Genomic DNA, 12832 nt, shown 5'->3' with positions numbered 1-12832 from the left:
GAATTGGAACGGAATCAGACGTAGCTGAGCTGATAAAAAGGCATTTGGAAAAATTTTATATTAACAAAGCTGTATTCGGCGGATGAAAGTATATGGTGTTTGACATGAATGAGAATCCTGGACCCAGGGACAAAAAATTACCAAGCATTAATATTGAGATGTGGAAAATATGGAAACAACAAGGAGAAGCAGGACTAAGATGCGGAGATATGCTCCAGAGATCCAGACCGTGGGGAGCCCCAAGAAATTAATAAATACGATTTGGACTATAATTTGATCTTTTTTATTTTAGTTTTTTATTTTTTTAATTGAAGTATCATGATTGGATATTTAATTGGATGTTTTTTATTGGAAAATCAATAAAAATGATTTATTTTTTTAAAAAAGAGAATGGACGCTTGTGGTGCCGGCACATAGACCAGCTAAGGCGCAGGGTTGGGGATTTGGACACTACCCTACTGTGGCCCCAGCTCTGGAGCAGTTGTTAATGGAAGTTGTTAACCTACATCTTCCTCAAAACTGCGGACGTGGAGCTGAGCCAAGTCGTTTCGGTGGTCTGCCTGGCTCTCCAGAGACTCGGACCACCGCCGTGCCTGACCGTCCGCTGAGTCCGCTCGCGGCGGTTCCTTCAACAGCAGTGGAGCCAGGGAACTCAGGCTCAACGCCACATTTGGTCACATTACAGTCGCAGCCAGAATCGGGCGGCCACCTGGACTCTGATACTGGCCCTTGGCGGTCCGGCAGGGTTTCCAAGCATCCAGCTTATTTAAAAGACTATGTTCAGTGGACAAACTGCACATGTAAAGCGGTATGGTGAATAGGGTTAACTAATATGTGATGGTGAGTCTTACAGGCAATATAGTTGATAGCGAAACAGTTATGCCTGCGAACTTGTAAAATTGGAATCGATATGCTCATGTGCCTTACTGAAACCAATAAGGGTATTGCTGTATGTAATGGAACAACTATGATTGTAACTAATGCCTAATCTCAGTGGGGAGGTGTGTTATGTATTGAAGTTCTCACCCCGGCCACCAGGGGTATCGTGTATATAGTTTTCACTCAGGTCCACTTCAGTTAATTTAGGCGGGAAACCCTGGGTTGTTGTTACAATGTTGACAGCCGGCTGCCTATAAAAGCAGGCTGGCTGAGTTGTTTGATGTTCAGTTCAGTTTCAGCTTACAAATAAAGAACTACTTGGAGAAATCTCTGTGTCGTTTGCTATGTCCACCCACTATTTAATAAGTCTGACTTCCTGTTTCCTCCTGAGCTGGGACAAACTTTCTCCGCATATGACTAGAGGCCTGTGTGTGTGAGGCCTAATCTGGGGAAGAGGAGTACACCATCTTCTTTAGCTCCTCTCCTCCATTTTGTTTTTCTACATGTTAGCAGAAGTGACTGCCTGTCATCAGTCACTTGGAACTATCTCCCTTATGGGATAGTTCCACATGTACATATACTTTTGTAACCTAAGTCTGCCTTCAGGGATCCAACTGTGAACTGAATGATTGTGAGTAAACTAGTTTTATATTGACTTTAATAAGATTGCTGTGTCTATTCTTTTTAAGAGGGCAAGAAGGGATCTTACCAGGAATCTTATATTGAGAGGCTCAGACGAGCCTGCAACAAGCTTTAAAGGGGAATGTTTAAACTCTGCTAAGCCATAGAACTTGCTAATGCAAGTTAGGAAGGATATCATTAAATAATATATCCTCTCCTGCCTCCCTGAACATTCCCACAAAACCGACACACAGGAGTCAGGACTCAAGCATAAGGGTATTCTCCCTTCCTGTGAAATGTCGTTGCAATGGGGGAGGCAGGGGGCGGTGCGCCCCAGGTGCCATGTCTGGGGGGGGTGACAAGAAGGCACCCCGTGGGGTCTTGCAGTGGCACGAGCAGCCATCCTGCTGCCACCACCGCATGTGGAGGATCCTCCGTTTGCGGCTGCAGCCGTGAGCAGAGGATCCTGGCGCCGGCAGGAAACCGCGATGCCGCACATGCGCTGTACATAACAACGCCGCACATGTGCTGTACATAACGGTTTGCTGCCAGCGGCACCGCTCAAGCTGCGAGCAGAAGATCCCGGCACCATTCGTACAGCGCTGGAGTGGTGCCGGCGGCAAACCGCTATGCACAGCACATGTGTGGCACCGCTAAGTACAGCGCATGCATGCAACACTGCACATGCACCGTACATAGCGGGTTGCCGCCCCGGGTGTCACGACGCCTTCGTTCGCCCCTGTGACTTCCAGCAATTCAAAAGCATCACTGCCTCCAACAGTGGAGGTGGAACATAGCCATGTCATGGCTATAAGCCATTGGTTGCATACCCTCCAACATTCCTCATATGAAAATAGGGATATTGCTCACCCCTCACCCCAACTGACCCTCCTCGAACCCCCATTGCTGTGCCCCCTCCCCCACAGAGCATTTCCTATCAGATGAAGGGTGAGTGCCACTCCCCCCACTTCACCAGCACACCCCCACCCTCCACCGCCCACAGAAAACCCATCAATCCTGATTTGATTTTAGATAGATAGATAGATAGATAATTATTACGGTCAGAGACCAACTTATAAAACACACTTGGGGGTACAATCCCAGAAGGAAAACAAACATTTAAAACAATGTACAACAATAAATTTAAAATTTATAAATGTGATAAGCATATAGACACTTAAAACTTTAAGATAAGCTACCACAAAGAGATGACCCAGAGCCACCCATGGAACCGAGTTTGGGGATTTTCTTAGCAAACCAGTTTGGGTCGGGGGATGGTCTCCATCTACAGATCTGTACACAGAATCTGGTGGCCATCTGGGGCGTCTTATGATCTTTGCCTAACAGGAATAGGTCAGATTTTTGCTTTTCCGGGAGGTCAGCGAGCCTCACCAGCAGGGGATCAATGGTCTCACTACGTGCCTCTTCATAAAAGGGACATCTAAAGAACAAGTGCTCTGGGCTTCCTATCTCCCCCAATGAACAGGCGCAAAGTCTCTGAGCATATGGGACTTTTTTAAAGGATCCTTCCAGGACCGGCGAGGGCAGAGCCGAGCTTCTGGTGTGTGTAAAAGCCCTTCTTGCATTTTTGGATACGAGAAAGAAGAGATATGCTGCCGGTGCGGCTATATCTCTCTCACTGATTTGATTTTATTCTGTAGTAGATTGACAAGAAGAAAAACACACTCCAGTAAATAAATTTTAGAAAGGGGCAAGATTAGAGGTTGACATACAAAGCATTTTAAAATAAAAACATTCAAGACTTCTTTGTTCTCCGCTCCCCCTTTCTTCCCACCCAGGGCAGCCCTGCCCTCTGCCTGCCCCTCAGAGCCAGTGCCTCATGTGGGGCTGGGCCTTGGCAGCGGCAGAGAAAGGCTGGGAAGGGATGAGGAGGTGTGGAGCTCCCTCCCCACAGAGCTCCATCTGACACCTTGCCCCTGGCAAGTGCTGGACACACAACACTTTGCCCTGGCTTTTGAGACCTGAGGTGTTTATTTTTTGGACCACACCTTATTTCTGTGACTGCAAGTTTTTTTGAAACAGTTTTAAATGTTGTGTTTTAATGTTGTAACACTCCCCTGGTCCTTAGGGTGAAAGATGGGTAGCTAATAATAACAATGGGTCCAGATTTCTCTGTGGATTGCTGTTTCCATGTGCACATTTGTGTTCCCTCATCCATACATAAAGGTAAAGGTAAAGGGACCCCTGACCATTAGGTCCAGTCGTGGCTGACTCTGGGGTTGCGGCGCTCATCTCGTTTATTGGCCGAGGGAGCCGGCGTACAGCTTCCGGGTCATGTGGCCAGCAGGACTAAGCCGCTTCTGACGAACCAGAGCAGCGCACGGAAACACTGTTTACCTTCCCACCGGAGCGGTACCTATTTATCTACTTGTACTGGTGTGCTTTTGAACTGCTAGGTTGGCAGGAGCAGGGACCGAGCAACGGGAGCTCACCCCGTCACAGGGATTCGAACTGCCGACCTTCTGATCGGCAAGTCCTAGGCTCTGTGGTTTAACCCACAGCGCCACCCGTGTCCCACTAGTGGGCGGTGTGCTTGGTGAAATATATTTGCATTGTCTGTTGCTGTCCCCTCCCCTAAATTGGCACTTCTCCGTCCACCATAACTTCTAGAAGCCTCAGATCCATTATGGGCATGCCTGCAAGTATTTGTTGATTTTATTTTTTTAAGGAGAGGAATGATCTGTTGCAAAAGATATTTTCTTGGAGAAATAATGGTTTCTCTTCCTAATGTTCACAGACTCTTCAGAATCCATATACAAGAGGCCATGAAAGCTCAGACTCATTTTTATATACTAGCCAAAAATATTTCTTCCACAAACATTAAGTTGCATTCTCTTTTATTTTATAGTAAGTAGATAAGGTATAGCAGTTTATAATCCTTTTTAAAAATAAATTTGTTTTCTGTCCTGTGTCATCTTTCTGAGCATTGTCTTCTCTTTCCCCCTCTTTTTGTTTTGTTCCTGTAAAAAAAACAACCACACACAATTTTAAAAATGCAAATGAGTTACCGGCACCACAGGTATTCCCCATTCATCACAGCCCAACAAAGTGGTCCAGAATAATACTCTGACTGATTGCATCAACCACCACCAAGAGATCCAAGAGATTCATCAGGGTCTCAGCCTCCCTTGTCTTCCAGGGATGATCATCCACTGGAGCAAGGAGAAGCAATGTTGTGTAGGTTGCCATACGTCCAGACTTTCCTGGACATACTCAGTATTCAGCCCTCATAAACAGCATCTGGACGGAAATCGCTTAAATGTCCAGGAAAATCTGGCTATATGGCAGCCATGTTGGTAGTGTGTCCGGATTTCCACTTTTTGAAATATGGCAACCCTATTGTTGTACCCTCTACACATTTGAACTACAACTCCCAACAGCCCCAGCAAGCCTGGCCAATGTAGAGAATTATGGGAGTTGTAGTCCAAAACATCTGGAAGGCATTACATTGGCTACCCCTGCCCTACAGCAACCAAAGCAGTTTAAGATTTCAAAATTAGGAGAGACATCACAATGGAACAGATCCAAATAACCTGCCTTCATCCAAGCATACGTGGAAGTCACATTGTCCTGATACATCAGATTTGGCCAGGGTCAAATGATTTGACACTGGTCAGTAGTATCAGTAGGACTAAGGTGGTCCTTTAAGAGAGGTCTGACTGAAAACTGCAGACTTTCCTCTTCCAACAAACCTTTTAAACTGAGTTCGCTCCCAGTTTGCATCTGTACTGGAATTATGTTCAACGTGTTTTTATTGCTTTATCACTTGTTGCTTTGCAAATCTGTCTCCTCTGGGAGGAAGGGTGGGAGATATCAATGTAATAAATAAATAAACTTGCCCAACAACAGCTCCTTTAAGATTAGATTGCCTCATTTCAAAGAACTTCTCTTTAACTGACAAACGGCTGTTTTCCTTACCGTAAGCAAGAGAAACCACGTTGACAAGTTTTAAATGGGGAAGGATAAGAGGCTATAAAAACCTGCCACTCACCCTAAGAGACCCTCTGCACGTTGACATCCCCTTTGATCTCCAGAGCCCGGGCGCTAAAAAAGGGAATGCGGTGGACGTATTTCAGGAAGTCTTTACTATTGACAGTTACCTAGGGAAAGAATAGAACAAGAAAGTGACAGCACAGGCAGATTTAGGGCAGCACGACCGGTACCTCTGCATAGGGTGCCAAGCAATTGTCATCTAAGACATGTGCCCTCTCTGAGGGACGTGTGGAGGGTGGTGACATGAGAATGGGCCTTTTCTGTGATGGCTCCCTGCTTGTGGAATGCTCTCCCTAGGGAGGCCTGCCTGACAGCATCATTATACAGTGGTACCTCGGTTTAAGAACAACCCTGTTTACAAACTATTCGGTATACGAACTCCGCAAAACCGGAAGTAGTGTCCTGGTTAGCGAACTTTACCTCGGTCTAAGAACGGAAGCTGACCGGTGGAAGGGCACCAGCGGCGGGAGGTCTCATTAGGGAAAGAACGGCTTTGGTTGAAGAATGGACTTCCGGAACGGATTAAGTTTGTAACTGAGGTACCACTGTATACAGTAGTACCTCAGGTTATGTACTTAATTCGTTCTGGAGGTCTGTTCTTGACCTGAAACTGTTCTTAACCTGAAGCACCACTTTAGCTAATGGGGCCTCCTGCTGCCGCTGCTGCACGATTTCTGTTCTCATCCTGAAGCAAAGTTCTTAACCTGAGGTAATATTTCTGGATTAGCGGAGTCTGTAACCTGAAGCGTATGTAACCTGAAGCGTATGTAACCCGAGGTACCACTGTATCTTAATGCAACAACATTTTTTTTCACCCAGGCTTTTGCATGTAAATTTGGACGGTTTCAGACATTTGTTGTCTCTTTTTAGTGGGTGAGATGTGTTAATCCTGCGAAAAAGCTACTAATCAGTAGAAATAATAATAACTATCATAATAATGACTACCACTAGGAGTCAGTAAAGTTGTTTTGATACAGGAGAGAGAGGTCTCATCGCCTAGCTCCCATTAGCAGCCTCGCCATGATTTTTTCAGCTAGCTGCTGCCTCTGAACTGTCTTCAAAGGCAGCCACACATGGCCAGATTCTCTCTGTCCAAGAGAAACCATAGTTAGGAAGCCAGTCTCAGGAATGCTTCATGCCTCAGAGGCTATTTGGCAAAGATGAGTTCACTAGGAAGGTGAATTCATACTTTGAAACATACTTTAGATAGGAGAGGGAAACGTGCCTTATCTAATATATTAACATCAGGGGCTGTGTGTTTTCCGAAAACAAGGAGTAAAGGTAGCTCAGAGCATGTTTGCATTTGCTCATCCTTGAGAGTATTTGGGGATGCGAAAGAATAGAGGGAGAAGCAAACTCAGAAGCTTTATGCACATCTATGTTCTTGAGAGTCCCATGGACTGCAAGAAGATCAAGCCTATCCAATCTGAAGGAAATCAGCCCTGAGTGCTCACTGGAAGGACAGATCCTGAAGCTGAGACTCCAATACTTTGGCCACCTCATTGGAAAAACATTTAAGAACTCACATTAGGTAGTCAAAGAACAGTAATTTAAACAAAATGTTTATAAAAAATAAGATAATTACTTAACGTTTAGCTTCTATTGCACATTGTATCCACTGAAGTCAAAAGAAAAAGTATAAAAGATGGTGTTCTAGATGTGCCCTTTGAGAAATTTGGTTTTGGCAACTGCAAAACAACGTCCTTGAAATCAGCACTTGCCTTACCTTCTACAATGAGGAAGACAAGCATACAAGATCCTGGTTTTTTTCCTGAGATATGACACTTGATAATCGGTCATATAATATTTAGAAATGACTTTGACCATGTAGTAAACAACAGTTTTTTTCTTTTCAAATTTCATGTGTAGGAAAACAGTTTTGAGATTTCATGCAAACTTGTATATTGGGGCACTATTGTACACTAGTGGGGCACTTTTATATGTATCAATGTGCCTTGGTGTATCAAAGTGCCTCAACGGACATTTTCAGAAAACTAACAATTATTAATGAAACCACTGAGCTTATTTAAAAATCATGTGTAATCCTGATTACTGATTACTTACCTTTGGTGTTTTTAAATCTTAACTAAACGACGTAAAACAACATTGGAACACTTTTACATTTCACATAATTTTTTAGTTGGCCTCACTAAAAACACACCTACTCTCGTCAAACACCAACGGCGAACTGGCAAGCGGCGCAGTCGCAACTGTCGTACTCACACATGTATAGACACGTTTTAGTGATGTCACGACACAAATAACATTTCTCGATATTGAAATATTATTGGTGTATCAGTGTGCCCCTTGCATCAATGTGTCCCACCCCCCCTACACTATTCTGGCCACAGCGGTCACGTAAAGAAATAGATGAAGTCCTTTTTTTTGGTATATCATCATCTGTTATAGCCAATAAAAAGACTTTGAGTTTTTTAGGGAGTGTAAATTTAAAGATCCTTTTAAGTTCCACATACACCATGTCCCAATAACCTTTAGCAAATGACCACCACATAGGTCATTCTCGTCAAGGTGTTCACATCCACATCTCTAAAGGGGATGATGAAAAGACATACCCCTGCAATTTCTTCTGAATGTCTAAACGCAGGGCTTTTTTTTCAGTCGGAACTCACCAGAACTCAGTTCCGGCATCTCTCAAGAGGGTGCCATTATCATTCTAAGAGAACAAGGGAGGCGTTCATGTTGAGTTCTGACACCTCTTTTTCTAGAAAAATAGCACTGCCTAAACATAAAGCCGGGACATGGGTGGCACTGTGGGTTAAACCACAGAGCCTAAGACTTGCCGATCAGAAGGTCGGCAGTTTGAATCCCCGTGATGGGGTGAGCTCCCGTTGCTCGGTCCCTGCTCCTCGAAAGCACTTCAAAGTGCAAGTAGATAAATAGGTACTGCTCCGGCGGGAAGGTAAACGGCGTTTCCGTGCGCTGCTCTGGTTCGCCAGAAGCGGCTTAGTCATGCTGGCCACATGACCTGTACGCTGGCTGCCTCGGCCAATAAAGCGAGATGAGTGCCGCCACCCCAGAGTCGGTCACGACTGGACCTAATGGTCAGGAGCCACTTTACCACTTTACTTTATTAAACATAAAGCCATCCTGCCCGTTACAGAAAAAGTAAAGCCATCTTGAGCCACGAGAATTAAAAGCCCACAGGCCATGAGAAGACTGTTTGATGAAGAATAGATATGCCCCGCTGGCAGCCTCACCCTGTAGCAGTCGCTCATGACATCGATGATCATCATAAAAGTGGCTCCTGACTCAAAAGGAATGGGCCAGCGTTCCTCTTTTCCCCAACCTCCGTTTTGCTTCGTATTGCAGACCACCTCGTTTTCGTTCATCCGCGGGTTGAAGTGGAAGACGATGTCGCCATTCTCGCCCAACAGATTAACAGTGAACGCGAACCTGAAATGCGATATTGACACTGATGCTGCGCAGGAGCAGATGGTACTGAAGGGAAAGGTGGGGTGAGGGGGGTTAATAGCGGAGGGGTAGTGGGAGAAAGGGGTAGTTTGAGGCTGAATTAAGAAAGGATGTCCTGAAACTCACCTTAGAACGATAGAATCAAAGTTGTAAGGGACCCTGAGGATCATCTAGTCCAACCCCTTGAAATGCAGGAATGTGCAAATGTCCCATATGGGGGTCAAATCAGCAACCTTGGCATTATCAGCGCCATGCTCTAACCAACTCAGCTACCCAGACTTTGGGATAGGATGGGCCATTAAAGCTTATTAAATACATACTGGTGTATAGTGCTAGGGAAACTACTTAACGCAAAGATGGCTGTAGTTTTCACCTCCTTAAAATGTGTAGCATTTAAATGCACACAAGTATCTGCTTTAAAAAAAAGGGTGGTGAAATATACTCGGAGTCGAGAGGGGATTTCATGCTCTTTATTCCCCTCATAGTGGTGAGGAGGAATGGAATTTCCCCCACAATATCTGCTTTATATACATTATTTACACAATGGGCTGCACGTGATTGGCTAATTCCGGGATTCTGCTGTAGGCCAATCAGGTTGTGGATTCACTTCCACCTGGAGCTGGATTGGGGGGCTCCTGCGGACCAATCATACTGCTGCATTGTTCTAGGACCAATCAGACTGCTGCATTCTGAATCCTGTTGTTCTAGGACCAATCAGACTGCTGCATTTTGGATCCCATTCAACTCAGTGCATAACAGGTGGGGAGGTTTGCTCACCCCGAGGGCCACATTTGCTTTCTGGACAACCTTCTGAGTGCCACCCCCCAGTGGTGGGCAGGGCCAGAGGCAAAATGGAGGAAGGAGTTGTACTTATTTAGTAATATAGTTTTACCTGTTGCGCAGCAGATTAGTTTCTCCATCAGCCTTCACCAGCCTGGTGTCCTCCAGATACTGTGGGACAGCACCGGGTTGTTGAAAGCTGTCGTGCATCCGCTCACCCATCCATCCCCATCCTTTACCCAGGGAAGCAGAAAATGCATGATCAGAGTTTGAGGGCCAATTCCAGCCAGGCAAAAACACTCTGGATATGAAGTAGGGCCAGTGAACAGTGTGGCCTGTGGAGAGCTCCAAGGACCAAATGCAGAGGCCTGGAGGGCCGCATCCGGACCCCAGGTCTGAGTCCCCCATACTAAATTGTCACAGAGTGGTGGTGTGATGTGTAGCCAGTGCAAAAAAAAAAGTGACCTTTTAACAGCTGCACAGAAGAATTCTGGTAAGTGTGATTTGTCCTGAAGGGGTGGAAAAAGTTGTGACAAGTATTGACACCCTGCAAGGGAACACTGGGCAGGGAGCAGCTATAGAATAAACTCTAGCTTTCTTTTAAAAATAGCAACTTTTGATAGCAGTCATTATTGAAAGGAAGTTTTGACCAGTACAGGCTTTTTAGTCACAGCACTTTCCTCAGGAAGACCCAAATTTCACCACTGAATCGGAGCAACTGGAAATAGGGTTTTTTGGGAATTGCCATTTGCTCCAATTCACTTGGGTTTTCCCAGGTAAAACATGGGTTTTACCCGGGAAAACCTGAGGACACAACAAACAAACACTCGAACACAGAGCTGGAAAGCTTGGGCAGTTGCCTCGAAAGCATTAAAGGAAAGGTGAGTGTGAATGAGCCCTCAGTGCTGCTCATAGTATCTTTTCTATGTGACAAAAAGTCAAAATATAGTCTGAAGAGTTAATCTCGATGTGGTAGAGGGTTTGGGCTCCCTAAGATAACTTTCTGACTTCAGCCTGGGAAATTCTTTAGTAATAGAAGAAAAATTGGTGTAGGAGGGGTAAGGGCATTTCTTGAGGGAGGGAGGGCATGGGAGACAAAGAGGAGACACACAAACCCTTTTGCGGAATGCAGGACCTGGCCTATGATGCAAATTGACATCCCCCCACGCAAGGGCGCGTGAAAGTATTGCAGAAAGGGAACACCCTGTGGAGCAGAAAAGCAAAAATCATCACATCCTTGTTCCTATTCTCCAAAATGAACTATACATTTATCATCATCATCTATTATAAATCTCTACTGGAAGTAAAGGTAAAGGGACCCCTGACCACTAGGTCCAGTTGTGTCCGACTCTGGGGTTGCGGCGCTCATCTCGCTTTACTGGCTGAGGGAGCCGGCGTACACCTTCCAGGTCATGTGGCCAGCATGACTAAGCCACTTCTGGCGAACCAGAGCAGCGCACGGAAACGCCGTTTACCTTCCCGCCGGAGCAGTACCTATTTATCTACTTGCACTTTGACGTGCTTTCGAACTGCTAGGTTGGCAGGAGCAGGGACCGAGCAATGGGAGCTCACCCCATCGCAGGGTTTCGAACCACCGACCTTCTGATCAGCAAGACCTAGGCTCTGTGGTTTAACCCACAGCGCCACCCGTGTCCCCTACTGGAAGTAGTTAAGTTTTAAAAATCAGGAGGCTGCTTCTCAAATATGCACACTTGGTCCTAGAGTTGGGGACACCCTAGGAAGAGACCTTAACTTGGGAATAAACTTGAAGCCACTGGTGGGCCTCAGCTGGGGGAGCAAGGGTTAATTCATCCTCCATGCCCACCACAGTCCCAAAAATCATCAGGCCTCCCAGCTAATGCTATTCCATCAGCCTTAGGGGGTGGAGGGAGCCCAGTATGTTAAATGCAAAGATGCATTTAACACATAGCTGTCAACGTTTCCCATTTTTTAAGGGAAATTTCCTTATTCCGAATAGGATTCCTCGCAAGAAAAGGGAAAAGTTGACAGCTATGATTTAACCTGCTCCTCTGATTTGGAGAGGAGGAAGGAATGTGAGCCACATCACTGCTGAGGTTAACTGGAAGTCAGCGGTTAGGATTTGCCATCAGGAATAACTTTCTGATGACAGTTACAGAAAGGTAGCCGTGTTGGTCTGCCATAGTCAAAACAAAACAAAATTTTTCCTTCCAGTAGCACCTTAAAGACCAACTAAGTTAGTTCTTGGTATGAGCTTTCGTGTGCATGCACACTTCTTCAGTGGTATCTGAAGAAGTGTGCATGCACACGAAAGCTCATACCAAGAACTAACTTAGTTGGGTATCTGAAGAAGTGTGCATGCACACGAAAGCTCATACCAAGAACTAACTTAGTTGGGTATCTGAAGAAGTGTGCATGCACACGAAAGCTCATACCAAGAACTAACTTAGTTGGGTATCTGAAGAAGTGTGCATGCACACGAAAGCTCATACCAAGAACTAACTTAGTTTGTCTTTAAGGTGCTACTGGAAGGGGAAAAAAAATTTTGTTTTAACTTTCTGATGGTAAGAGCTTTTTGATAGCTGAACGGACGTGCTCAGAAGGTGGTGGACTCTCATTCCTTGGAGGTTTTTAAGCAGAGGTTGCCTGGCCATCTGTCATGGGTGCTTCAGTTGAGATTTCTGCATTGCGGGGGTTGGACTAGATGACCCTCAAGGTCCCTTCCAGCTGACCCATTCTGTTATTCTATTATCTTAGCTGTCCCTCCCCCCACACCCATTTACTGTGCCTTGAACAGCAGCCTGGCAGACAAAATATTTAAGGAGGCAAGCTTTTCCATCACCCAATTCCATGCCATAAACCCTGCTGGGATCCTTTGCAGATGACCGCAGTGCCTGGAGACAGACAGTCAGGTCATGTATCCACAGCAGTGATTACAGCAGGAATAACCAATAAAACAAAAAAACAAAAAAAAAACAGGCACTGTAACTCTTCAACCGTTTGACTGTTCCCCCAATGGCACTTTCCTCCATTGTCCTGCCAGGCAGATGATGACAATTTCAATTCCATGCCAAAGCTCTGCCTACTTAGTTTCTGCATTTCCTATATGTTTGAATCAATATCTGAT

General features: G+C 45.4%; 1 protein-coding gene across 1 annotated transcript in view; it reads right to left on the bottom strand.

The window, feature by feature from the left end:
* The window catches only part of LOC128418999 (uncharacterized), a 54889-nt gene that overhangs the window by 15642 nt on the left and 26415 nt on the right, over positions 1–12832 (bottom strand). Inside the window, exons 13-16 of the mRNA XM_053399226.1 lie at positions 10842–10930; positions 8733–8928; positions 5517–5621; positions 507–626 (exon numbers count right to left, since the gene is read on the bottom strand). Coding sequence (XP_053255201.1) covers positions 507–626; positions 5517–5621; positions 8733–8928; positions 10842–10930 — 510 coding nt within the window. The remainder of the gene's footprint in view (positions 1–506; positions 627–5516; positions 5622–8732; positions 8929–10841; positions 10931–12832) is intronic.

Source organism: Podarcis raffonei, chromosome 8, assembly GCF_027172205.1.
Source record: "Podarcis raffonei isolate rPodRaf1 chromosome 8, rPodRaf1.pri, whole genome shotgun sequence".
Lineage (NCBI taxonomy): Eukaryota > Metazoa > Chordata > Lepidosauria > Squamata > Lacertidae > Podarcis > Podarcis raffonei.
Note: the sequence above shows the minus strand (reverse complement) of the source record. Positions and strands in the feature narration are given on the sequence as shown.